Genomic DNA, 24,433 nt, shown 5'->3' on the forward strand with positions numbered 1-24,433 from the left:
GCCACCTTCTCAAGCCGCACAGCCTGTGCTAATCCGCCTGTCGCCCTTAAAGCTTCCTGTCTTCTGAGCCCCTTGAGCTTTTTGAGCCTGCTGACGATGTACCGCAAAATAAAGTGCAAAACGCAGTCTCGGTGCAGAATAAACGAGGTGGAGGGGGGCAGGAGCCCCCAGAGTTGCGGGGGGACACGGAACGTTGAGCCGAGCAAGCGGCCGGCGGCCTGTGTGGGGCCCCGAGGGCAAGGGTTGGCGCCACAGCACCGTCGCTCAGGTTCCCAACCAGACAATGCAGGGCGCGCACACGGAGGCCCTTCCTCTGCCCCCTCTGGTCCCCAGCCTGCTTGCCGACTGTGGGAGGTGGTGTTTCCTAAGGGTTGGGACCGGGACGCGTCCATCCGACTGAACGAGGCCCCCTGGGTGGTGCTAGCAGCTTGGGCCACCCGGGAAACCTTCTGTCTGTAACGAGTCTCCCGTGCTCTTGGCTTTTCAGGATGGACTTTGACGACGAGGATGGAGAAGGGCCCAGCAAATTTTCAAGGTGAGTTTACGTTCCTTGGAAGCCGACGGCCAGCCGTCACTGTGGGGGGGACACGCAGGGAGTTCGGTGTCTTCTGTCGTCTGAGCCCTGGCTTGTCCCTCGTCCTGTGCCCGCGTTTGACCCGGGACAGGCGGCACCCCGGCCGACGTCACCGAGGGGGGATGCTAACAAGGTATTAGCCTGTTGGCCCTTCAGATGGAACAGGGACCGCCGAGTTTTACAGACTCCTTTTGAAAAGACAGACTAGAGCTCAGGTTTAGAAAAGACAATCGAGATACGGCCTCTTTTCCTACCACAGACAATAAGGGGACACGAGAGGAACCGGGGTGTCCCCGTCCCGGATGCGAGCCCTAGGACCGCACCGTGAGGGCCTCAGAGCCGTGTGGCTCGCCAGCCACGTGACGGCGTGGGAACCAGGCTCGGAGGGCTGACCTGAGTGCAGACCGTGTCCCGGAGAGGACAGTGGGCCGCGGGTGCTGGTGGCGGTCAGCGCATCAGGGCAGCCGCCTCTCGGCCTGTTCCTCTTTCTCTCTCCTTTTCTTTTTTCCTTTTCTTTTTTCTGGTTTTGTTTTGTTGAAGTTGAGTAGGAGGTTTGGGAGTGTTGAGAGAGAGGCACAGATCATCCCATCGATCTTAGCGAAGTGCCCATCTGTACTCGGTCCACTCACGGAGCGGCCTGCCTGGACGTTTCTCCCCACCTCCCGGCAGTCCTAATTCCTGGTTGCTGATGAACTTGAAATCCTGCCCCTGGTGACGGGTCCCTTCCTCTGCTGTCTGCACTTCACAGTTTAGATTGACGGCCTGGCCCTTAGAAGAACGATGTCCGTGGGGCGCCCCGGGCCCAGGGACCTCCCCAGGCTGCTCACCCCACCGCAGTGGCTGTCACTGAGCCCACTTCCTCCCCGAACCGGAGAGGCGCAGGCGTCCCGTTGCCGTTCCCGGGCCTCCCGGAGCCTGCACGTCCATGGGAAGCATACCGTGCACCGTCCTGCGCCCCAGCTCTGGGGAGACTGCAGACAGGACACGGAGAATGCTCTGCTCCGTAACGACCTCGGAGCTTCTAATCAGAACAAGACATGAGTGTCGGTAACAGAAGCGTGGGGATGTCCCTCGGTGCCAACGGGGCCCCAGCTCGGATGCCACCTGTTTCTTGGGAAAAGCTCTAACTGCAGGGAGCACTTTGTTCCCGAAACAGAACTAGCCTTGGGAATGAGGGCACTTGCCTCCCTGTCGTAGTCCGTGCTCACCCCACACAGCCTCCCTTCTAAGGAGATGACGACTCTTGATGTCTCTGGGTCAGGATCCCCCTCGAGATAACATTCCAGACCGGGTCGAGCTCAGGAAATGATGATTTCTGGGGTCTCAGGACAGACGGGGAGAGACGCGGAGTGACCTTCGCTTGACATCGAAGATCGGTGTGAGCGATGAAATCACAGTGCAGGATACAAGGAGCTCATTGTCTGAAGGCCCGTCATTGAGAAACAAACCCTAGCCTCTGGGCAATGGTCTCCTACGGCTGTCAGCAAGTCCGGTTTTACTTAGAGTTCAGACCGAGGCTTCTGCGGCCACAGCCTTCCCTCCACGCGTTAAAAACAAGAGGGGAGGATGGGGCGGGTTTGCAACTTCCGCTGGTGCTTCTTTCTCGGTTGCGTCTGTAGGGTCCCGGGGTCGCACCGCCGTCTCCCGGTGGGGTGGCCGACGACCCATCAGCCGGCAGGTGCACCTGAGCCGCTCAGGGTTGGGGCCGTGCGCACAGCACCCCCACCCTCCCCGGGCCAGTGGCCGCGGCTGCCGGGCAGGGCAGGGGTGGTGTCCCGCCAGCGTGGTGCCCGGCCCGCCTGGGGGCCGCTCCTGCCCCCGCCCCTCTGCTTACAGTCAGCCCCGAGAAGCCCCGGGCCGGCACCCAGCGCGGTTTTGTGCCTCAGAAGCTGACCAGGGCGTGGAGCTGTGCCTTCCGTCCCTGACGTCCGTTCGGCCAGCTTTCCCAGCCTTCCTCGAGGGTGGTCTGAGATTCAGTCGTCCTGCCCACCATCGGACCTCAGGTCGCCGTTTGTCTTCAGGACCTGTGGCCCCAGTCACACAGGAAGTCAGTCTGTTTTCTTAGAGCGACGGCCAGTGGCTTGGATACGGGGGTGCCCACCCCCCCCGGACGCAGGGCTGGGGGACCGGGCAGGGGCAGCAGAGGGGCGGACGCCCAGGCGGCTGCGTTGAGCAGAGGACAGCTCCAGAGCGGCCCGAGCGAGGCCGGGAGCAGGGAAGGTGTGAGGCTCGATCCCGTGAGACAGGGAAGGGCAGCTGGACGCTCACAGAAGGGAGCCCCTGCGGCCAGTGGGCTCTCATGCTCCTCCATCCCTTCCTCTGTTGGCGTCCTCTGAGTCCACCCGGGGGCACCCCAGACTCTGGTCTCAGACGCAGCATTAGCCTCTGCGCCCCCCAGACGAGGAAGGGCCTGCGTGGGGTAACAGCCGGCTCCCCGGAGCCATGCGCAGATAGGGGGGCGTTGCAGCCCTGGGAGGGTTTGGCGGAGGTCTGCTGGAGGAGGGAAGGCTCCCGGGAAGGGGTGGCGACAGAGGGTGGGCTACCTGCGCCCTGGCGCTGCGGCTGTTGGGCGTGCTGGGGCAGGGCCCCCTCACCGGGCGGCGTCCACTGGTGCAGCCCATGGGCCACAGGGACAAGGGCCTCGAGGGTGGTAGAGACGGGGGCCTGCGTGCCACGGGAGGGGCGTTTCGCCCAGAGAGGCCAAGAGGAGCAGGGGTGCAGAGCGACCTCTCTCCTGGGGCCGTGTCTGGGGAGGGCAGCCTGACCTCATGGGCGCCTCTGGGAGTCCCCGTTGCCCAGTCACGGGCCCGCATGGCAGGGGGTGACGGGCTCTCTGTCTCCGGGGAAACCCATCATACACCAGAAAGCCTTCCTCCAAAGGTGAGTCTCCCCGGCAGCTGGGAGTGGGGCAGACCCTCTGGGGAGGCCAGCATGAGCCCCCCGGCCTGGGCCCACCTGGGGGGGTGAGCACCCATCCCGCCCAACAGGGCTGGCAGCCCCCCGGAGGGGAGGCCAAACCCCTTCCTCACGCTGCGTCGGGTTCAGGCCCGTCTTCCTCCCTTCCTGGCCCCCGGCCCCGTGGTACATTTTCTGGTGAGTCCCGGGATTTCTTCCTGTGCCGCAGCTGGGGTCCGCTGCCACCAGTGGGGAGCGGCGGGAATATTGTTGCGTGGGTGGGACGGCTGACATCCCAGAGCTGTCACCAACGGTCAGAGCTACACGCCGCGTCCTTCGTGTGGTTTACGGATATGCGTGTACACGTGCGTGTGTGGTTCATTTAAAGAAAGGAATGGAAACACGACTCATCCACATATTTGTAATGTTAGATTATAACTCAGGAACAACCGAGTGCCCACTCCCAAACCTGTCATTCTTTTTTTTTTTTTTTTTTCCCTAAGATTTTATTTATTTATTTGAGAGAGAGAGAACGAGAGAGAGGGGGGAGGGTCAGAGGGAGAAGCAGACTCCCCGCCGAGCAGGGAGCCTGATGCGGGACTCGATCCAGGGACTCCAGGATCATGACCTGAGCCGAAGGCAGTCGCTTAACCAACTGAGCCACCCAGGTGCCCCCCAAACCTGTCATTCTTGTCACTGCATGTTATCAACCGGATTTTTGTATTTGGGCTCATTCTGTACCCTTTCTCCAAACACCCAAACGACCTTGCAGGCGCTCTCACGTCTGCGGTTGTGAACCCGGCCACGGGCGTGGGGTGACCCGTAAGCCTGGAACCCCAAACCCTGCAGGTTTTACTGGGCTCTCCCACCCTTCGCGAATGGGTCTAAGTGACCTTCCTGAGGTCCCACCGTCTGGTGACTTGTCTCTTCCCGGAGTTAACGGCTTATATTTTGTAGAGTTTAGCCAGTGAGCCTCTAACGTTATCCAAAAGTGAGGATAGTCGTGATTGGCAGGTTTCTACAGGGTTGGTCTTCTGTTCTTCATCCCACCTGTTTTGATACTTTCTGCTTGATTCTGTGCAATATTTACGCTCGTGTGCATTTTTTCCGGTTTGACAGGTTGTGATGATATTTTAGTTTTAATCCTTCCATCTGAATTTACCACCCTGTGTGATGATGAAAGCCCCGTTGATAAGGGAAGAAATTTGCGTGGTGGGCGTGTCCTGCAGAGAGCTTTCCTGGCCGACAAAGTGGAGTGTTGTTGTTTCCCATAATTCTTAGACTGTGCATTGTCTAAGCTGAGAAAGGGTATCTTGTTTCTAGGTGGGAAGATGCTCAAAGTACTTCTGAGGCAGGGAGGATGGCCAGGAAGCAGCAAGGGTTGTCCTCTGTCATCTGACCGGCCACCCCATCTGGCACACGTGCCTTGGCCACGTGAGCTCTCTTTACAGCAGGGAGAGATTCAGCGGACCCAAGAGGAACATTCCCAGACTTTCTAGACTTCTCTGTGCCTCAGCTTCCTTGGATCTAATGAATCAGAAGGGTGTTGCAGATAAGCTGGGTTGACCTTGGCAGAGAGGGGCCCACAAGCAACCAGATGAGCAGGGAGTTTGGTTGGGAGGTTGGTTTCAGTGGGTTGGGGTTAGGATTAGGGTCAAGATGCTTTGGAATGAAATCTGTTTCTGGTGGAGCCCACTCTCCCTCCTCAGGCCGATGTGGGCCGGTCTGCTCTTCGTAGAGATGTTTGGTGCTCATGTGCTTGATGTGGTTTTGGTGCCTTTCTCACCTTGTCTGGCTGCCCACTCCTCGGCTTCTGTCCTGCAGAGATGAAGCTTGACTTGCAGTGACAGTGTCCGGATAACAGCAGGACTTTGTTGGGGAGGAAATCATCTCTGGGGTCATCAGTCGTCCTGAGCTGTGTCTCTCTGGAAGCTGCCGGGCATTTCCCTCCCCCATGATGCCTTAGCTGTCTTTGCCTCTCAGGCAGGGGCATTCTGGCTCCAGATCCAGGACCAGGGAGCACGCCATTGAGGAGCCTGGCTCAGGTCCTGCCAAGGCAGCCCCTCTCTGAGTCTCAGGCCCCTCTTCCACAGAGGGTGGTTGGGGGGGTGGTCAGATGCGGTGATCGCTGAGGCCCTGGGGAGCTGGAAGCTGCTATATAAACATGGAGGGGGTGTGTCCTGTGGGGGCAGGGGTGATCAGAGGCTGGGCTTGGGCCCCTCTTTGGAGGACTGGGGCTTTCTCCACCTCCACCTCTGTGTTGCACGGAACCTTACCTTCAGCCTAGACACATGGGTGCCTTGCAGAAAACTGCCTTGCTTGGCACCTGGGGGCGGGGGGCAGGGCACCTGCCTCCTTCCCAGGGAGGGAACATCCTTTGCCCCTCTGGGGAAACCTGAGAAGCCAGGGAAACTTCCCAGCTGGCTGTGCCTTTGTGGGCCTCCCGCAGGGCCTATGGCCAGCCTCGCTGTGGGGCTGCACAAAATGGCTTTCCTTGGGCCTTCTCGGCTCTCCTGATGTTCTGCCCTGCTGCCCGGGAGGGCTGGCCAGGACGGGAAGGGTGTTCCTGCTATCAGGGAGGAGGACGCACGTTCACCTCAGGAGAGCTTCTGGGCAGGAGACAGGAGGGAAGGCGTGTGAGGCGGGCGGAGTGGACAGGCTGCATCCTGCATCGTGACCACTGTCCCTGAGTGGCCGGACTTCCTGCCCAGCATCACACCCCCTTCCGCAGCCCCGGGCAGCATTTTCTGCACGGTGTCTCCTACCCGTCTGCAAGCTGGCCTGGGGGGTGGGGCAGGGTGCCCGAGGAGGCTCACCCAGCCTTCCCCGGAGTCCCGGGGCCAGAGCTGTGCACCAGGTGCACGGTGCAGGGCACAGGGAGGGGGGCGGCGAGGAAGGCCGGTTCCGGGTGGGCTCCCCCGACTTCTTTACCCACTTTGGAACGGTGGAGAGGATCTTCCAGGGAAGGAGCAGGCGTTCCTTGGAGCACGCGGGAATGCCTTGACCGAGTGCCCCCTTTCTCCGTGATTGCCCCCACCTCCTTCCTGTGGCTGCCTCCCGTCTCCCCACAGTAAGCAAGCCCTAGCCAATCACCCGAGAGCCGTTTCTCCCGAACAGTGGGCGTCCTTCCCTGCACGGTGTTTGCCCCGAGGAGCGGGGCCCTGGCGCCACCTCCGGGAGTTTGTAGCACTCTTGGGGCTCAGCTGTCAGCTCGCGGTTCTCCCAGCTTTCCCTCTGGGATCGGGCAGCACCCCCACTTCGCGTGCTCCCCATTCCTCGCTGCTTCCCAGGCTGAGCCTGCCCTCCATCCGGCCTGCCCGCGCCTTTCTGACCCTGCTGGTCTCCTCCCAGAATACACCTGCTGGTCCCGCTGCCGGGTCGCGGCCCGCCTCTCCAGCGCCGTGGCCCCCTGGGCAGCCGCCTCTGTCCCTTCTCCTTCTGCCCCGTGGTTTTTATGCTCCACGTGCCTTTCACAGCATTTAGCTCTATCCAGGCTTCATTTCCACTGTGCAAGGCGCTGCCTCACCCTCCTGGCTAACCCCCCGGCTGCCGGAGGACGGGAGTGGGCGATCTTCTCTCCTCTCGTCCCCTCCCGATGGTGCCTGGCTCAGCACTCCTCGGACGGAGGGGGAAGGTGCCCGCCGGGCTGCCGGGGTCAGCTCGCCCCAGCACCGTGAGCTCTGCTGCGGGCCTGCCTTCCCCTGCTGGCGCGGGCAGGGGCCCTCTGTGCGCGGCTGGGGCAGGCGTGTGGTTGTGCCCGATGGCCCATCTGTTGCCCGGTTGGGAGGGTGGGTGTTCAGCCCACTCGGTACACGCGGGGCGGGCAGGCAGCCTCATCCACGTTGTTCCTTGTGTGCGGTCCGTGTCCCTCTCCTGCTCGGAGCCCCGGTGAAGCCCTAAATCCTGCCGCAGACGTCTCGTGTCTTTCCAGACCGTTCTTTAAACCCGAGTAACAGCTTCCTGCCAGGGTTGTGGAGCTGAGTTGGCCCTTACTCTCTTTCATCCTAAAGGTAGTAATACCAAGATGCAAACATTCGACCGTCCTTTCTGCTAGTTTTCATCTTAACACATCACAGAGATTGAATTCAGTGATCCCTCACGGTGCTTTTTAGATTTTAGTTGGCCAGTCGGCTGGTGAACAAGCCAGGGCTTCACCTGTTCCCGGCAGTGGGCGTGCGGGGCCCAGAGCAGAGGTCTGTCTGTGGCTTTGCCGCCTACTTGGTGGTGGAAGGGTGGCGAGGCCACGCGGCGCTTGTCCCGCGAGGGCCGAAGGAAGGCACACGTCCCCGCGGACCGTGACTCCGTGAGCGTGCAGGCGTGTGCGAACGCGCCCGCCACGCGCAGATCCCGGCGTGCGGATGGAGCCCTGTTCACCTCCCGCGGCCTGAACTGTCCGTGCTTAGAGAAGCATACTTGGGTGCGTGGGAGTAAGGGAAGGTTCAGGACACATTTCCAGGGGAGACGGGGCCCCCGTCGCGGCCTGTGTGCCCCCCGCGCAGAGACAAAGGCCGGCCAGGGCATCTGAGAGCTGCCGCGCCCGCGAGCGTGCGGAGCACCAGCCGCTAGCAGGCGGTGTGGCTCTCGGTCCCTTGGCGCCCACGGATGTGCCCTATTTTGTCCTGTCGATGGTGACCCCCGATCTGACGCGTCTCTTTCCCCCCGCCCTGTTCTTGTGCTTTCGGGAAGAGAGAACCACAGCGAGATCGAGAGGCGGCGGCGGAACAAGATGACGCAGTACATCACGGAGCTGTCGGACATGGTGCCCACGTGCAGCGCCCTGGCCCGCAAGCCGGACAAGCTCACCATCCTCCGCATGGCCGTGTCACACATGAAGTCCATGAGGGGCACCGGCAACAAGTCCACGGACGGCGCCTACAAGCCCTCCTTCCTGACGGAGCAGGTACTGCGGTCTCCGCGCGGGCTTCCTCACCGGCGGCGTCACTGTGGGAAGGGGACAGAGTAGCTGTCCCGGGGTGAGCGAAGCGACGCGGGGAAGAGGGGCAGGTTGAGGAACGGGTGAGATCAGGAAATTTCACTTCCTTTCTTCACGGCAGTGTTCGCGTGAACTTTGTGCCTTCTGCTTTTACGTGTCCCGTGAACCCTCGTGAGCCTCACTGTGCGCCGTGTGTGACACGGAGCTGGTCCGTGTGACGCACGTTCTGTGGGCGGTGGTGCTGACGCCAGGCTGGTGGCAGTTTGGGACGGCCGTGGTGATCATTGTGACAGGATCAGCATGGCGGGCGCTCCGCTGGCCGGTGCTCTGGGCCGGGCTGGGGTCCTCCGTCTCCGTGCGTTTTTGCACGTACTCCAAGTATTGGTCCCTGCCGTGTAGACAAGGAAGCTGTGGCTTAGAAAGGGTCCGCCGTTGGCCCGGAGAGTGTCCACGGACGGCTCGGCGGCCGGGCCAGGAGCCGGCGCAGGTGGGTTGGGCCCCGGAGTCACCCTTCTCACAGGTGGACGGGGCTTGAAGGGTCGGGAAGAGCAAAGACGCCACATGGCTGGGGGCGGGGGTCGTATTTTACAGATTGTACAAACCACTGCATGAACCCAAGGCCTGTGCTCTGTGCTCAGCCCTTCTGGGCGCCGCGCGGAGGGCAGACCCACAGACGCTGTCAGCTTCGGTTGGCTCATCTCTGAAAGGAACAGGGGCTCTGGGCCTCGCTGACCCCGAGGGCTTTTGCAGGATGAACAGAAGGATGGATCTGGAAGTCCTTGGTGTGTGGTGGTGGGCGGGGGGACGGGCCGAGAGGCGGTCGTGGGACAGTGTGCTCTGGGGGGAGGGGCAGGGCCCCACGTGAGGGAGGATCTCGTCCCCAGGGCTCCCCAGCATCGCTGGGCTCTGAGGGGGCTCTAGAGCGTGCCCAGAGAGACGGGAAGCGGGGGCTTGACACGGGGGGGAACGTGAAGGCAGGGCCTCGGGGGAGGCAGGAGCAAAAGGCGAGTCTGGAGACAGAACTGTCTGTTCTGCTGGAGCTGGGACCTGTTGGAGTCGGGGGTGAGGTTCGGAAAAAGGACAAGGAGAAGGAGCGGACACGGGCGACTGCCTGCCCTCTGGCAGAGGCGTCCTCTTCCGCCATCCTGGGGGCCATGGGGTGCCTCACCTCGCAGGGGTGAGGAGGTGTGGCTGTGCCGTGGCCGTGACCGGGAGGACCGGGAGTTTGGCGCCCAGCCCCGTCTCCCCCTCCGTAGGGGACGCAGGGGCCGCCCCCACCTCCTGTGGTTGTGGGGCTTCCTGAGCACGGTGTAATCAAGGGGGGACAGAAACGTGTTACATGCCCCTAGCCACTGGGGTAAGAACAAGGCTTTTTATCTGCTCTTAATTCACAAAAGTCCTGCCGGGTCCATGTTTGAAATGAAGCTCCTCGTCCTTATGACTGAGGATTAGGAAGTGAGGAAGGAGGCAGTCATGCGCATCCCACGCGTCCAGCCCATGTTTCTCCCTTGGTTCCGTGGCACGTGGTTGGTGTTAACAGCAGCTGCATCTATTAGGCACCGACTGTGTGCCAAGCCCTTGCCAAGCCTCCACACATAAGACCTCATTTATTTTTATTTTGTTAATTGAATTTAATTTTATTTAATTCAATTAATTAACATATAGTGTATTATTAGTTTCAGGGGTAGAATTTAGTGATTCATCAGATGCATACAACACCCAGCACTCATTCCGTCACGTGCCCTCCTTCATGTCCATCCCCCAGTTACCCCGTCCCTCCACCCCCCTCCCCTCCAGCAGCCCACAGTTTGTTTCCTAGAGTTAAGAGTCCCTTATGGTTTGTCTTTCTCTCTGATTTCATCTTGTTTTATTTTTCCCTCTGTTCCCCTATGATCCTGTTTTGTTTCTTAAATTCCACATATGAGTGAAATCATATGATAGTTGACAAGACCTCATTTAACCTCACAAAATCCCACTGAGAAGAACCATGGGAAGAAACGGAAGCTGAGGACGGTAACGTGCCCAGAGGTGCACGGCTGAGAGCTGTGGATGAGAGCCTTCTTTTCCTCCAGAACCCACGCTCGCAAGCCTTCCTGTTGGTTTAACCGGAGAGCGGAGGCTCGGGACCTTGATCACGAGTGACAGGCTCCCAGAAGACAAACCTGGGGGTGGGGGTGGGGGTGCGGGAGGTGGACAGAGGGGCCGTGATGAAGGTGAGGCTCCGTCCCGTAAACCTTCCCACAGCCCTCAGCCTCTGCCCCCGTCCTGCAGCTTTCCCAGACATCCTGCTCCGTGTTTTAGTCCTTCCTGTTGGAAGCTCTTCCGACACTGAAAATAAAACCGCTGACCCATTCTCTGAGCTAGGGGGGCGGCCCGGAGACACGGATCAGCAGAAGTGCAAAGCAAGGGAAATGGACAAAATAAACTTTTCCTTAGGCAATGCTGTATAGTCTCCTTCCCCCGTAGGTTCCCAGGCGGAGGATGTAAGGATTCTGACCCAGCCAAGGGCTCAGGGCCCCCAGATTCTGCTCACGAGCAGCAGACCCCCGTTTTCTGATCTTCGGGTCCTTGGAGCGCCCTGGGGCCGGGCCAGTGGCGTCAGGGTCCCACCTTTTGCATGTGTGCGGCTGGTGCCTAATTGGTGTTCCCCTGAGGCTTCTGTGCCAGGTGACATCGGAACAAAGGATTCCCAGCAGGAAGTGTTTGCCGACTGCTGACCTTTGTTCTTCGGACGTCATCAGCTAAGGGGTGTCTGGAGACACACCTGTGGGCGCAGGGGCATGCGGGGGCGGGGCGGGGGCATTAGCGCCTCAGGCCCGAGGAACGGAGCCCGTTGCGTTGAGCTTGATGTGAGAAGGACGCCGTAGGCAGCCACACTTGAGCTGCGTTCAGGCAAAGAAAAGACATCTTTTAACAAAGCTGACTTGGCTCCATTCACACCCCTCTGGGGATGATGGCAGGGCTTCCTGCTGCCCGTTCATTGATTCCAAGCCGCTTTCTTCCTGCCTTTTCTGACAGTCATGAGCCTGGTGAGTCAATGTGACCCCAGGGCTGGGGCCACTAACCTCTCTTCTCACTGTAAAGTGATATGGACAATGGGCTGTGCCGGGCCGCCTCCTAGCATTGCTCTGTCTGTCCAGGAGTTCTGGACGTTTGACAGATGTGCTGATGTGAGGAGAGACTCTTGTATCCGCTGCCGGCGTTCAGCTGGGAGTGCAGGACGAGAGGCGGCGGGCGTGCACCACCATCGTGGGGCAGTGGCTGGGAGACTGTCCTCGCTCTCCACTCTCTCTTCCCCTTCCCTTCCTGCCACCTTTTGTACCGAGCACTGTGTGCTGGGCCTTTCTTGTGCAGTTTGAAGATGTAGGTGAGGCTGTTCACAGCTCTGGCAGCCCGGCACATTCTGGTGATCACTCTTGCTTTCCATCCCCGCCGGGCTGGAAGTTTCCTCTCTCCCTAAGAGAGGGCTGGTTAAATCAGGGCCAGCAGTGTTTACAGTAGCTGAATCTTAGAGCTAGGACAAGCTTTGTGCATTTTAAGCTTATTTTTCAATTATAAAAATCCAAGTTTCTAAAACTATTTTTGTGTCACAGCGAGGGAGTAAAAGTTGAAGGTTGCTGATGTGAAAATTTAATTAGACTGGGTTTGTCCGTGCTCTGTCCTCATCTCGATCTTTTCTTCCCAGGAACTGAAGCACCTCATCCTCGAAGCAGCCGATGGATTTCTGTTTGTAGTCGCGGCAGAGACAGGACGAGTGATTTACGTGTCTGACTCCGTCACCCCCGTTCTGAACCAGCCCCAGTCAGAGTGGTTTGGGAGCACCTTGTATGAACAGGTGCATCCCGACGACGTGGAGAAGCTGAGGGAGCAGCTGTGCACCTCAGAAAACTCGATGACAGGTCAGTGTGGCTCCCTCCATGAGACTGTTTGACCCTGGAGACAAATGTCTCAGTAAACAGATCAGGAAGCTGGAGGTCAGAAAAAGTTGCCTAAAGGTGAGGGCATATATTTGATTCGGCTTGTGCAATGGCTTCATTTACCCTGGAACTTGTGAAAAATTCATTTTTTTTTTTTAAATGTTTTATTTATTTATTTGTCAGAGAGAGAACACAAGCAGAGAGAGCTGCAGGCAGAGGCAGAGGGAGAAGCAGGCTACCTGTTGAGCAGGGAGCCCGATGCGGGGCTCGATCCCAGGACCCTGGGATCATGACCTGAGCCGAAGGCAGACGCTTAACTGACTGAGCCACCCAGGCGCCCCTGAAAAATTCATATTTTTTTTTAAAGATTTTATTTATTTGACAGAGAGAACGAGAGAGCACAAATAGGGGGAACAGTAGAGGGAGAGGGAGAAGCAGGTACCCTGCCAAGCAGGGAGCCCGATGTGGGGCTCGATCCCAGGGCCCTAGGATCATTACCTGAGCCAAAAGCAGACGCTTAACCATCTGAGCCACCCAGGCGCCCCTGAAAAATTCATTTTTAATACATGAATTTTTTTAATTCATTTTTTTCCTGTGTTTTACCTGCAATTAGGGGATGTTGTCACTAGGAGGCGATATTGGTACATTAGCCAGAACCACATATTCTGTAATAAGGTTTATGCCTCAAGTGTTGCATTACGTGTGATCCTGATCATGGTCGTTTATTATCTAGGCTTTAGTTTGCTGCCATGGAGTTCCTTATTGCAACATTTAAATAAAGCCCGTTTTGCTATAATGCAACATGCATGTACCTGGCAATCACTGCAGTATACAAACCCTTGAAATAAAAACTGCAGGGCTTATGGGGAAGAAATGGGTTAGGACCACACAGTCAAGAATGAATCACTGACAGAGAAAAACAAGAATAGGAACCTAGTAGAAATGGGAGCATAATTTTATACATTAAATGCTTAAGAAATTCATAAATATAAGCATAACTATGGCTCTGGACCTTGAGGCTGGCGTGAGATTTACTCGTGGAGGTGAGTCCTGGAAGGGTTGCCCCTTGTGTGTTTTTGTGCCGTGGTACAAGGATAGTCCTGTGAAGTTAGACGTCAGAAGAGAGTTGTGACAGCAGATACGGATGGGGTGACTCATAACACATGACAACCTGGGGCTGGCAGGTGTCCGAGGGGTGTGTGTGTGTGTGTGTGTGTGTGTGTGTGTGTGTGGTTCCGTTCGGCTGGGTGCACTTTTCCGTGTGTAGCGCTTCTTGCGGACAAAATCACGCATAAGCAGACACAAAATTCACATTATGCTCAGGTTGTTTCCCCCATCAATTGCTCACATTAGAACACATTTGCAGTTTCCGAACAAGTGTTGGAGGAGGGCTGGCTGTGCTGTGATATTTGCATTCCTCTGTACGGTGGATATATTTGTGCTGTCAGGCCCCTGCCGTATCGAGAGCAGCTGGGTCTGCATTTACTTCTGTGTCCGCCCACAGAGCCTCCCTCAGTGCTTTGCACATAGTAGGCGTTCAGCTGAAGCCTGGTGAATGAGTCAGTGCTTTGCTGATTGTAGGAGTCTGCTCGGGCTGCCGTAAGACATACCACAGAACGTGGCCTGAACAGCAGAAATTTATTTTCTCTCAGTCTTGGGCTCTAGAAGTCCAAGATCCAGATGTTGGCGGGTTTGGTTTCTCCGGAGCCTCTCTCCTTGCCTGTCGGCGGCACCTGCTCGCTGCGTCCTCACGGGTCTGCTTTGTGGCCGGGCGCCCCTGATGTCTCTCTCCTCCTGTAAGGACACCAGTCACAGGAGATGAGGGCCCCACTCTCAAGGCTTTATTTAACGTGGATCATCTCCTTTAAGGCCCCATCTCCAAATGCAGTCCCGTTCTGAGGTTCTGGGGGTTAGGGCTTCAATGTACTGATTTTGAGGGGACCCAGTCCAGCCCATAACACTCCTGATGAGACTGAGTTGAATGTTTCCAGAAGCGACAGAGCACAGCTGTTTCTGGAGATGCTGGTAGCGTTCCCGGCGCTGGTGTCAGTGACGTATTAAGAGGAGGGGGAGGGCGGGGGGTTCAGGTGTGAGGACGGGGTCTGTGCTGTGCTCCCCTCCGTGTCTCTGTAACCGTGACACCTGGCCCGCCACGGAGCTCCATGCGTAGGTCAAACAACGACGCTAAAACAGACTCAGACGCGCTCTGCTGTCCCAGCCTTGAGCCGAATTAGAGAGCTCCATATAGAAATTTCTAAGGAAGACACCTTACAAAGTGAAGCATTCCAGAGGGATGTGAAAAGGAAAATAAATAAATTTAGCTGTTGACCGCTAAAATCGCCTTTTCCGTAAAGAGCCGTCTTTCCCTAGACTTCTGTGTCTGACCACAGGAGGTGGCTTTGTGAAACCCAGTCCGGAGCCCGGGCTGGGGCAGATGGCGGCGGGAGTGATGGCCACGGGGAGGTCAGGCTCTGGCCATGGGTTTAGCTAACTGACTCGCTGGAGCGGAGTGGACCCTTCTGCCCATGGGAAGCTTTAATGGCAGAGTTTAAAGGGGCAGTGTGAACCCCATTTGGACAGAGTGTCCTCGGGGTGGGCCCTGGACGGTGGCCCCAGCCGCCAGAGCTCGGGGAGTGGAGGCATTCCCCCAAGAAGACAGAAGACCTGGTGGACGGTGACCAGCGAGGCCTCTGAGCTTCCTTCCGCTTGAGCTCCTCTTAGGAGGAGCAGGGCAGGCTGGGGAGGGGTTCCTGTGCTCAGGGAGGAAGAGAGGACTGGTTCTCCCAGGGCTGCAGAGGTGTGAGGTGACTCCCAGCACATACAACCTGAAAGCTCGTAGACCCAGTGGGGAGCTTGGAAGAGCTCAGTGCAGCGGGGAGCTGCGGCTTGGACGGGCTTCGGGTTTCGCGGGCGCTCAGGACGGGGGCAGGGGCTGGGCTCTCCGACCAGCCAACACGTAGCTGTACTAAAACTCAGAATAACAAACCTCGGGGATGACATGCCTCTGGTCATTGGACTGGAGTCTCAACCTCCTGTCTCTTCATTGCAGGCCTGGCAGGCAGGGCCGTGGCCCCCCAGTGGGGGTCAGGGTGGGAAGGTGTGGGGCAGGGGCCGGGCCTCGTCCGTGGGACCTGCAGGTGGCCTGTGCTGGCTTGTGGGGCGTTGAGTGGGCGCGGCAGGAGGGGACAAGTCGCCCCGTGATGGCGGCGGGCCCACACACTCCCGCGCTGGCGGGGCCCCCGGGGAGGGGTGCTTGTGCAGAGTCGCAGGGTCTGTGGCTGGGGTACCGGTGGAGTTACCTGTCCCCGCTGCAGAGGCGGGGATGACGTGTCGTGGGGGGCATGCTGCGGCGGCGGGGGCCGGGCTCCGTCTGCCGGGGTTCATGCAGGCGGGGAGGGTGGAGCCCTCACCCACAGCAACGGACCTGATAGAGAAGAAGCCGGGCAGGCAGCCCGAGGCCCTGTTCTGAGTCTCCCTTCCTGACCCTCCTTCCCCTCCTCCCCACCCAGGAAATTCCCAGCTCCCATTCTCCACTCTTGCCCACGGCCCCCGTGTAGAATTGAATGCACTGATTCAAGAAATGGGGGGAGCTGGAGAAGAAGCTGGAGGATGAAGAGCTACGCCCTGGGCCACGAGCCCCGTGGCACCCCACCCCGTGGGCCTGCTCGCTGGCTGGCAGGGCCCATGGGGAGACGGGCGGCATCGGCCCCGGACGCTCAGGAATGAGCATGTTCCTTCCCCAGGACTTGGATGGGCGGTGGGCCGAGGTGGGCATGGCTGAGGTGCTCTCGTCGTGGCTCGTGAGAGCCCCACGTCTCTCAAGGGCTTATCTTGGCAGGAGCTGAAAGGGACCCGCATCTGAAGCTGAGTAACTCTGCTTGTAAACCTGGAGGCTCTGTCCCCCAGCGCCTGGGGACAACGGGACTCTCCCTTCGTAGGCGTGATCGGAACGTTGAGGACACGGGATTCTAGAGGGTCCTAGGGGTGGGTCACCAGGTGGTGGTGCCTTCCTCCCAGAGATGAGAGGTGGAGAGGGAGAAGCAGGCTGCCCACCAAGCAGGGAGCCCGACGTGGGGCTCGATCTAGGATCCCTGAGACCATGACCTGAGCCGAAGGCAGATGCTCCCCCAAAGGGGCCACCCAGGCGCCCCCAGAGACCTCTATGCTTACAGAAAAGTGGCTGAGCAGCCAGCTTGGGTTCAAGTGACGGAAAACCAACCCCAGCTGGCTTGAGTGGAAAAGGACCTCTGTCGGCTCACGTCCCTGGAAGGGCCTTCTGGCTTCAGGCACAGACACTGATCACACACTGCTAACAGTCATTCCTCATTATCCGCCGCTTTGCACTTGCAAATTTGCCTCTTAGCAAAATTTGTTTGTGACCCCAAAACCAGTATGCAGGGAGCGTTCGCGGGCATTTGCACCCGTGCGGGGGCGGGGGTTGGGGGGTGAGGACTGGAGTTGCGGGGGCGCATGTTTCTAGCCAAGGTCAAACGAGATGATGCTCTGCCCTCTGTTCCAGCCCTTTTTCGCTGGAAATTAGCACTCTTCTTCTAGTGTATTTCGTGCCTTGTTGTTTGCATTTCTGTGCTTTTTGATTGTGATCTTGCAATTTAAAGTGACCCTCGAGTGCTGGTGGTTGAGTGCAGGGGGCGGTCGTGTGTCCGAGCAGCTTCTCAGACGTGGGGCACGGTGCTAGTGGCTGGCAGTTCGGGGGTAATGGAGAACAGCATTCGGTAAGGTGTCTTTACGCAGAAACACACCTAAGACACGGTTCTGTATCCACGGGGTGACAACCGGGCTGTGTCCGGAGGCTGGCAGGAGCCCGTCTTCCCGGCAGCAGCGGCTCAGTGTTTGCCGTGACGATAAAACCTAACTGTGGTAGGTAACAAGACTCGGCTGGACGTCTTCTCCCCATCTCCCAGCTTTGTTGTACAAAGCACTGCACATGCTCAGTGCGTACGCTTCGACGAGTGTGGACATACGCGTGCACCCACGATACCGTCCCCACCGTCAGGGTGCTCAGCGTGTCCAGCAGCGCCAGAAATTTCCTCGTGGTTTTTTTGTGGCTTTTTTCTTCCCTTCCTTCCTTCCCTCCTTCCTTCCTTCCTTTTATTCTTCTTTCTTTTCATTCTTCCTGTTTTTGTGGTAAGAACACTGGACATGAGTTCTATCCTCGTACCGTGTTTTAAAGCACACGTTTCTGCCTTGTTAACCACGGACACAGTGTTGCCCAGCAGGCTCTAGAACGTATCCACCTGGCATAACTGGAATTTTGTACCCAGTAAGCACCACCTCCCCAGTTCTCCGTCCCCCAGCCTCTGGAAACCGTCCTTCTGTTCTCCGTTTCTGAGTTGACTACTTTAGATTTCTCCAGAAGGGGAATCATGCAGTGATTTTTTGGAGACAGGCTCATGTCACTTAGCGTAACGGCCTCCAAGTTCATCCATGCTGTCGCAAACGATAAGATTTCCTTTTTTTTTTTTTTTTTTAAGGCTGAATGATATTCCATTGTACGTGTATACCATGTTTTCTGTGTCCATCTATCTGTTGGGGGCATCGGGCTTGTTTTTGTATTTTGGCGGTTGCGAACATGGGGTGCAGACACCTCTTTGAGATCCTGATTGCAGTTCCTTTAGGGTGGATGCTGTACCCAGAAGGGGGATGGCCTGGGCTGGGCGGATTCTCAGGCAGGCCCTCCTCATCCAGCAGAGGTGTTATTAGCAGCTCTGAGCTTTTACTGCCAGCTCAGCAACACCAGCAGAAACAGACTGCCTTCTCTGGGAGCTCCAGCAAATATCCCAGGACCGGCTCCCTGGGCTCTGCGTGGGCCACCCGCCCCACCCTGCCCAGTTACGGTGCCGAGGGAGTCTCAGCTAGGGTGTGAGGCCAGGTCTCTTCCCCAGGCGCGTGGGCCTAAAGGTTAGGGGGAGGTGACTCCCCACGGGAAATCGGGGCCCTCTCACTGATGGGAGGAAGGCTTACTGGCCGGCTGGGAAAGCTGGCCTCCGTGGTGTTAGAGGTGATCCTTACGGGAAAGAATGGGGCTTTCTACGGGATGCGGAGCACATTCTCATCTTCCAGGGAATGCTTGGGATATTTGGGTTACAGGCTCCTGAGTTGGAGGTGGTGCTGATGTCAGGTGTGGAAGATGGGAGGGATCAGATCAAAGTTCAGGGGCTGGTTTGCTGCAGAAATATTTCTTGTGCATGTCTGAGTGACCTGGGCCCCAGCCCACATGCTGTGGGGAAGGAGGGGAGCTGAGGAGAGGCCCAGAGCTTTCCAGGTGATCCTGCCCCGAGGGGTGGGGTTCGGATGGCAAGCAGCACAGCGAGCTGCCTGAGGGAGCCCAGAGGGAGCGAGGTCTCTGTGTCTGTGGCCTTCCCCAAGCTCCCCCCTAACCCCCGCCGAGGCCGCTGAACCCTGGCAGACCTTGATCCCGGGGAGCAGAAACTGGAGACCTCCCATCCGGGACCTGGAGCGCTGCCCTGTGTAGGAAGTGCCCAGCTCCCCAGCTGGGCCTCGGGTGTGGAAAAGGGTAACCCGTGGACTGTAAGGAGCCAGGTTTGTTTGGCCCATTACCCCCCACACCGCACCTCTGTGCTCCGTTCTTCCTTTGTTCAGAGAGCTGGGTCAGCATTTTGGTTCAACACAGGGAAAAACTTTGCAATAGTCAGCACTGTGTGGCGCTGGAGAGGCCTGTGAGCCAAGCAGGGTGAGTTCTTCCCTCCTTCCATCCTCCCCCTCCCCTTCCCTCTCCCCTGCCCCCCCTCCGCCCCCCACTTCTCCCCTCCTTTCCTCCCTTCCTCCCTTTCTTTATCCAGTTGCTAATTCATTTAACCATTTATGTATCCATTCAACAAATACCTGTTTGCACAGCCAAGGAAAGGTCTTGTGGGCTGCAGCCCGTCCTTCCCCACCCCAGACAGGAGTTCCCAGCTGCTGCTGAATGAATGGACCCCCCACCCCCAAGCTGTTCCAGCCCAGATTCTTTGTGATAATCTGGGGAGAGCCCGGGTCATGTGGGTCCCTGAGGGCTCCGGCCGGAAGGCCCCTCGTGCATGAGTCACAAGTCCCAATCAGCTGTGATTAAGCTCCCCATCTCCCAGAGTCCAGAGATGCTTGCAGCCTTGGGTCACAGGACTTGGCCGGGCCCTGGTCTGGGCCCAGATAGCAGCTCATGAGAGCGGGCCACCGGGGACCCCCGTTCAGGCGGCTCTGCTCATTGACCTGTCATCATTGTTTCTGTGAGGCACTCAAGCTGGTCATCCGCTCCAGTCTCCCTGCTTGTCTGGGAGAGGAGACACCTGTGGGACTCTGGGTGCATTTTGCTTTTATTTCTCATTCATCCTAACAGCGAAATATTAACAACTGTAATGAACGCTCTTACGTTTTTATATCAGTTTTTTTTCTTTTAACCACTTTAGTGGATATCAACCCTGGCTGAGCATTAGAACCAATCACACGGGGAGATGTGACAGTTATCCGCTCAGGCTCTGGGGACGATGCTGGGCACGATTACTCTGGAAAAGCTTCCCGGGTGGCTCTGATGCACAGGGTTAGACTGAGAACCGTTGCTCGCGTGGCCTCATCACAGTCCCGTGTGGGGGGCCGTTGACCCCAGATCACAGGAGAGGAGCGTGAAGCTCGGGCTCCCCGACAGGTGCCCAGGGCCACACAGCTAAGGCCAAACAGGTGCTACAAAGTGGAGCTCATTGTCGATGAAGACAAAGCTTTGTGTCTTTGGGGGCATCCGGATACAAAGAAGCCTCGATAGCCTTGGCGTGGCCTGGCCAGCCAGTCCAGGCAGAGTGGCCCAGCCCAGGATTTGGGGGCCCCTGACACGGGGGCCAGGCAGGCAGCAGTCATGGGGTTCAGGGCATACGGATGGTGAATGGTGTCAGAGCCCACACTGGGGTCCCCCGCCCCAGGGGCCTCCGGGGTCCTGCGTAATCTCGTGCAGTGGTTCCAAGTGTGATCTCTGGTCTCGCTGCCTGTGAACCTGTCCGGATGCACGTTCTTGGCGGGAACCCGATCTACTGGATCAGGAGCTTGGAGGGCCCAGTAATCTGTGTTTTGACTCACCTCCACGTCGTGCTGATGCACGCTTGAAGTTTGAGAACTGCCGGTCTGGGGCCACTGTCCTGGGACTCGACCCCACGTCACCTGGACTGAGTCCACTTCTGTTTGCCCTTGTCATCTCTGACTGTAACTTTCATCTCTGACTGTAGCTTTCCTCCTCAGAAAAGTGGGACTGTAAGGCTTTGTGAAATGTCGTATTTGTCCTTGGGAGGTAAAGCCTGGTAAGATCTGGTAGGGGTGCTCTGTGGGCCAGCAGCACGTGCACCTCTGGGAGCTTCGTGGAAATGCAGAACCACAGGCCCCATCCCAGGGGCCTGACTCAGCACCGGCATCTTAATGAAACCCCCCCCAAGGGATTTTTTTTTTTTTTAAAGATTTTATTTATTTGACAGAGAGACACAGCGAGAGAGGGAACACAAGCAGGGGGAGTGGGAGAGGGAGAAGCAGGCTTCCCGCTGAGCAGGGAGCCCGACGCGGGGCTCGATCCCAGGACCCTGGGATCATGACCTGAGCCGAAGGCAGACGCTTAACAACTGAGCCACCCAGGCGCCCCTCCCCCAAGGGATTTATATGCACATAAATGTTTGAGAAGCTTGCACTAAAGAATTCAGCAAGGTGTGCTGGGGGCTGGCAGCAGCTGGGGCGGGGGCCAGCCTTCAACTGCCTGCCAGGCGCTTGCTGGAGGTCTCGGGCAGGGCCAGGCATCTCGGGAGAGCCGTCTGAGGACGAGCGCTCTCTAGAGCTTGCTGTCCTCTCCTTGCCCCCCTCGCCGGCCCCGAGAACAGCCCACACCAGCCCCAGGACCTCGCTCTGCAAGTCCACACATCACAGACTCGCCCCCGGGATCAGGAGGAGGTTTGCAGGGCTGGCAGCTGGCATCCTCCAGCGCAGAGCAGGAGAGCAAGGCCCCGAGGGCTAGAGGACCCAGGCTAGAGCAGAATTGAGCCCATGCTCATGATGCCACAGAGCCCGGCGGGCACGGCCTGGGACATGCGTGCCTGGGAAAGGTCTCAGCCCATTCGGGACACTTTGCAGAAGAGGGTGAGGACCAAACCAGGTCGACCTCAGCCGTGCTGTTGAGTCCTTCGGGGGAAGAATGGCAGGCAGATCACTGGTCCCTCAGGAGTTGTGTGAACTGTGAAGCCCACCCCTGCCGTGTCAGTTCTGGAAAAAAGACCGTCTCTTTCCAGCTGTCAGTCATGAAGGTAACTTCATGAAAACCATACTTGCAAATAGATAGCTTATTTTCTTTGCAACACCCGGGCTTTGTCCTTGGACCGATGCCAGAGTCTGAAATCCAAAACATGCTCGGCAGTCCATTTCTTGCCTTATTAGGCAACACACATAAATGGAGCAAAAAAAAAAAATCCTGATTTTATCTGAGTCAGCTATTAACGGTGTTATTGAGTTTCTGTTGTTTGAAATAGAAATAAAATGTCTTAGTGGCAAGAAAAGCATGTTTATTTGATTTTGGCCCCTTGGAAATTGCCCAATGGTGGAGCAAACACTTGGGCCACCGGAAAAAGCGTTTGGAGTAGTGTTGCCCGAGGTGCTTGGTGAACGCACATGAGGGCGAAGCCTGAGAGTCACAGGGTGGTGATTTTTCGTATCATCACGGTGACTTTCCCGCTAGAAACTGCAGCCTGCTTAGATCTCTTATCCCCGATGTTGCTTGGGCGCCAGTTCAGTTCTTTCTCGTGGCTATTTACATAACCTGCCTTGTTTTGCTTCACTTCATACGTAGCATGCTGAAGCTGCTAGACTGTTTGTCTTTTGCTCTCATATTTTGTGTGGGAAGATATTTCATGAATCTGGGTGGATTTCCAACTCGGGCTGCTGGGTTCAGGATCACTCTGGTGTCCCAGCAGATAAATGAGTGGGAGCAGAGTCCGTGCGCGTGCTCTCCAGGGGGACTCAGGGGTGAGGCTGGGGTGGGCTTGGGGGCTTGGGGAGGCAGCTGGGAGTGGTGGAAGGGTCCCCGCACTTGGAGGCAGAGGGACCTGGTGCCAGTTACAGTTCATGGCCCTTGACTTTGGGTGAGTGCCTTGACCTACCCCGGGCCTCAGTTTCCTCATCTGTAAGTGCAGGCGGCGCTATGTCCCCTGCAGGACTGCCCTGAAGCGTGCATGAATGACCCATGGGATGGTGTTAATGAGGGTGTTTGGCGATTGTAGAGCTTTCGTTCACTTTCTAATAATTGAGAATCCTATTTAAACACTGGTGGGCTTCCAAAGTGTCCGTCTTGCTCTGCTCTCTGTTCTTATCCCTCTAAAATGTGCCTGAGGATCTTGGCCCTGTCGCCAAGGGGAGTTGGGTAGACTTTGCGCTGTCTTCGCTTTGCCCAGTGATCGCGGCACAGCATTCCCCCTTCCAGCCCGTGCTGGAGAACACCACACGTTCAGGAGGAGCGGGGGGCGTGCCGATGCGCTGACTCTCTTTCCCTTTTTCATGCGTGCATGCATTCATGCACCCGTCCGTCCAGCACGTGTGTACTGAGTACTAACTCACTTTGTGCGGGTGCTGTGCTGAGTGTTGAGGATGTAGAGCTCTGGGTGGTGCAGTCTGGCTCTCGGGGAGTTGATGGTTTAGCAATGAAGAGACACGCCAAAGAAATAATCACATAGAACATATATCACACATCATGATGTGTGTTAGGCAGGAAAAGTCCATAGGGCATTGAGAACAAGTAATACGGGACTGGGCTTGTCTGGCAGGTGGGACGGGGCCCCTGGGAGTGTGTGAGGAGCTTGAGGTGGCCGGTGGGACATGGTAGAGGGTGGGGAGAGTGGATGCTCGTTCCCACGGCAGTGAACGCCAGAGGAGACCCGTGACCGAGCTGCGGAGCGCAGAATGTGTTGTAGGGGGGCCGTGCCGGCTGGGGGAGTCAAGGTGGTGAGGGTGCTGATGGGGTGCAGGGGAGACGGTGCGCGGGGGCTGGGGCGCTGTAGGATTCTGCCCTCAGCACAAACCGGGCTGCTGAAAACCACAGGAATCGATTCTCTCACGGTTCCAGAGGTCGGAAGTCTGACATCAGGATGTCAGCAGGCTTGGTTCACTTTGTAGGCTTTGCGGGGCCTCGGTTCCGTGCCTGTCCCCTGGCGTCCGGGGGTGGCCGGCATCCTGAGGCTCCCTGCTCTGGCTGCATCCCTCCCGTCTCTGCCTCGGCCACACACAGCGTTCTCCCCGTGTTTCTGGGTCCAGAATGTCCTCCTGTCTTCAGGGCCCATCCCTAATCCAGTCCGAGTCATTTTAATCTATTTATGTCTACAAAGACCCTATTTCCAAGTGAGGCCATATTCGCAGGTTCTAGGGAGACATGCATTTTGGGGCGCACTGTCCAACCCAGTGCAGGGATAGTGGGGACTCGGGGTTCTCGGGCAGCACGACCCGCGGGGAAGCTGGTCCACTCCCTGTAGCTCTTTCCCTACCCAAATAATGTTAAGAAAGCTGATGATGGAGGGTCCTTGGTGACCCTTTCTCGTGGCCCCGTATTGTCTCTGACGCATCTCTTCTGCCAGAAATGCGTTTAACTGTGGTGAGAGCCGGAGGCTCCTCTTCCGTGGCCCCAACTTGCCGTGTTGAATCGGGCCACAAAACCCACCCCTTCCGTGGATGCATTTGCATTAACTGGTGGGTGCCTGTGGGCCCATCAGCCCGTGTTCGTGGACGGACGTGGCTGCACTGCAGGATGCGCTGTGTGTGCCCGGCTGGGAAGCAGGGATGCCCGGTGCTGTCTGTTCCGTGTGACTGCGGGCCACCAGGGTCACAGCCCCAGGGCTGAGTCCCCCAGGCTCCTCCCCATCCTCACGCAGTGCTCATTCAGGGCTGAGCGTCATGGATGGCGCGTCATGTCAGCTCCCCTGCCCCCTGCTTCTTCACCTCCACCCCCCACCCCGGCTGCACCTGCTGATGCTCGTCCTCCGTGGGCAGGGGGGTTAGGCCTGCCCAGGGTGGGGGCTGAGGAGCTCACTCTCTCCCCTGCTTCTCTGCACCTCTTGGATCTGGTGGGACCAGGAAGTCGGTCCCCCATCCAGC

The 24,433-nt window shown here is 57.9% G+C and overlaps 1 protein-coding gene across 3 annotated transcripts in view; it reads left to right on the forward strand.

The window, feature by feature from the left end:
* The window catches only part of ARNT2 (aryl hydrocarbon receptor nuclear translocator 2), a 160,677-nt gene that overhangs the window by 43,623 nt on the left and 92,621 nt on the right, over nt 1–24,433 (forward strand). For all 3 annotated transcript variants that reach the window (XM_036079157.2, XM_078078806.1, XM_036079159.2), the window contains exons 3-5: nt 488–535; nt 8,156–8,369; nt 12,088–12,301. In XM_036079157.2, the coding sequence (XP_035935050.1) occupies nt 488–535; nt 8,156–8,369; nt 12,088–12,301 (476 nt within the window). The remainder of the gene's footprint in view (nt 1–487; nt 536–8,155; nt 8,370–12,087; nt 12,302–24,433) is intronic.

Source organism: Halichoerus grypus, chromosome 8, assembly GCF_964656455.1.
Source record: "Halichoerus grypus chromosome 8, mHalGry1.hap1.1, whole genome shotgun sequence".
In the NCBI taxonomy this organism is placed as follows: Eukaryota; Metazoa; Chordata; class Mammalia; order Carnivora; family Phocidae; genus Halichoerus; species Halichoerus grypus.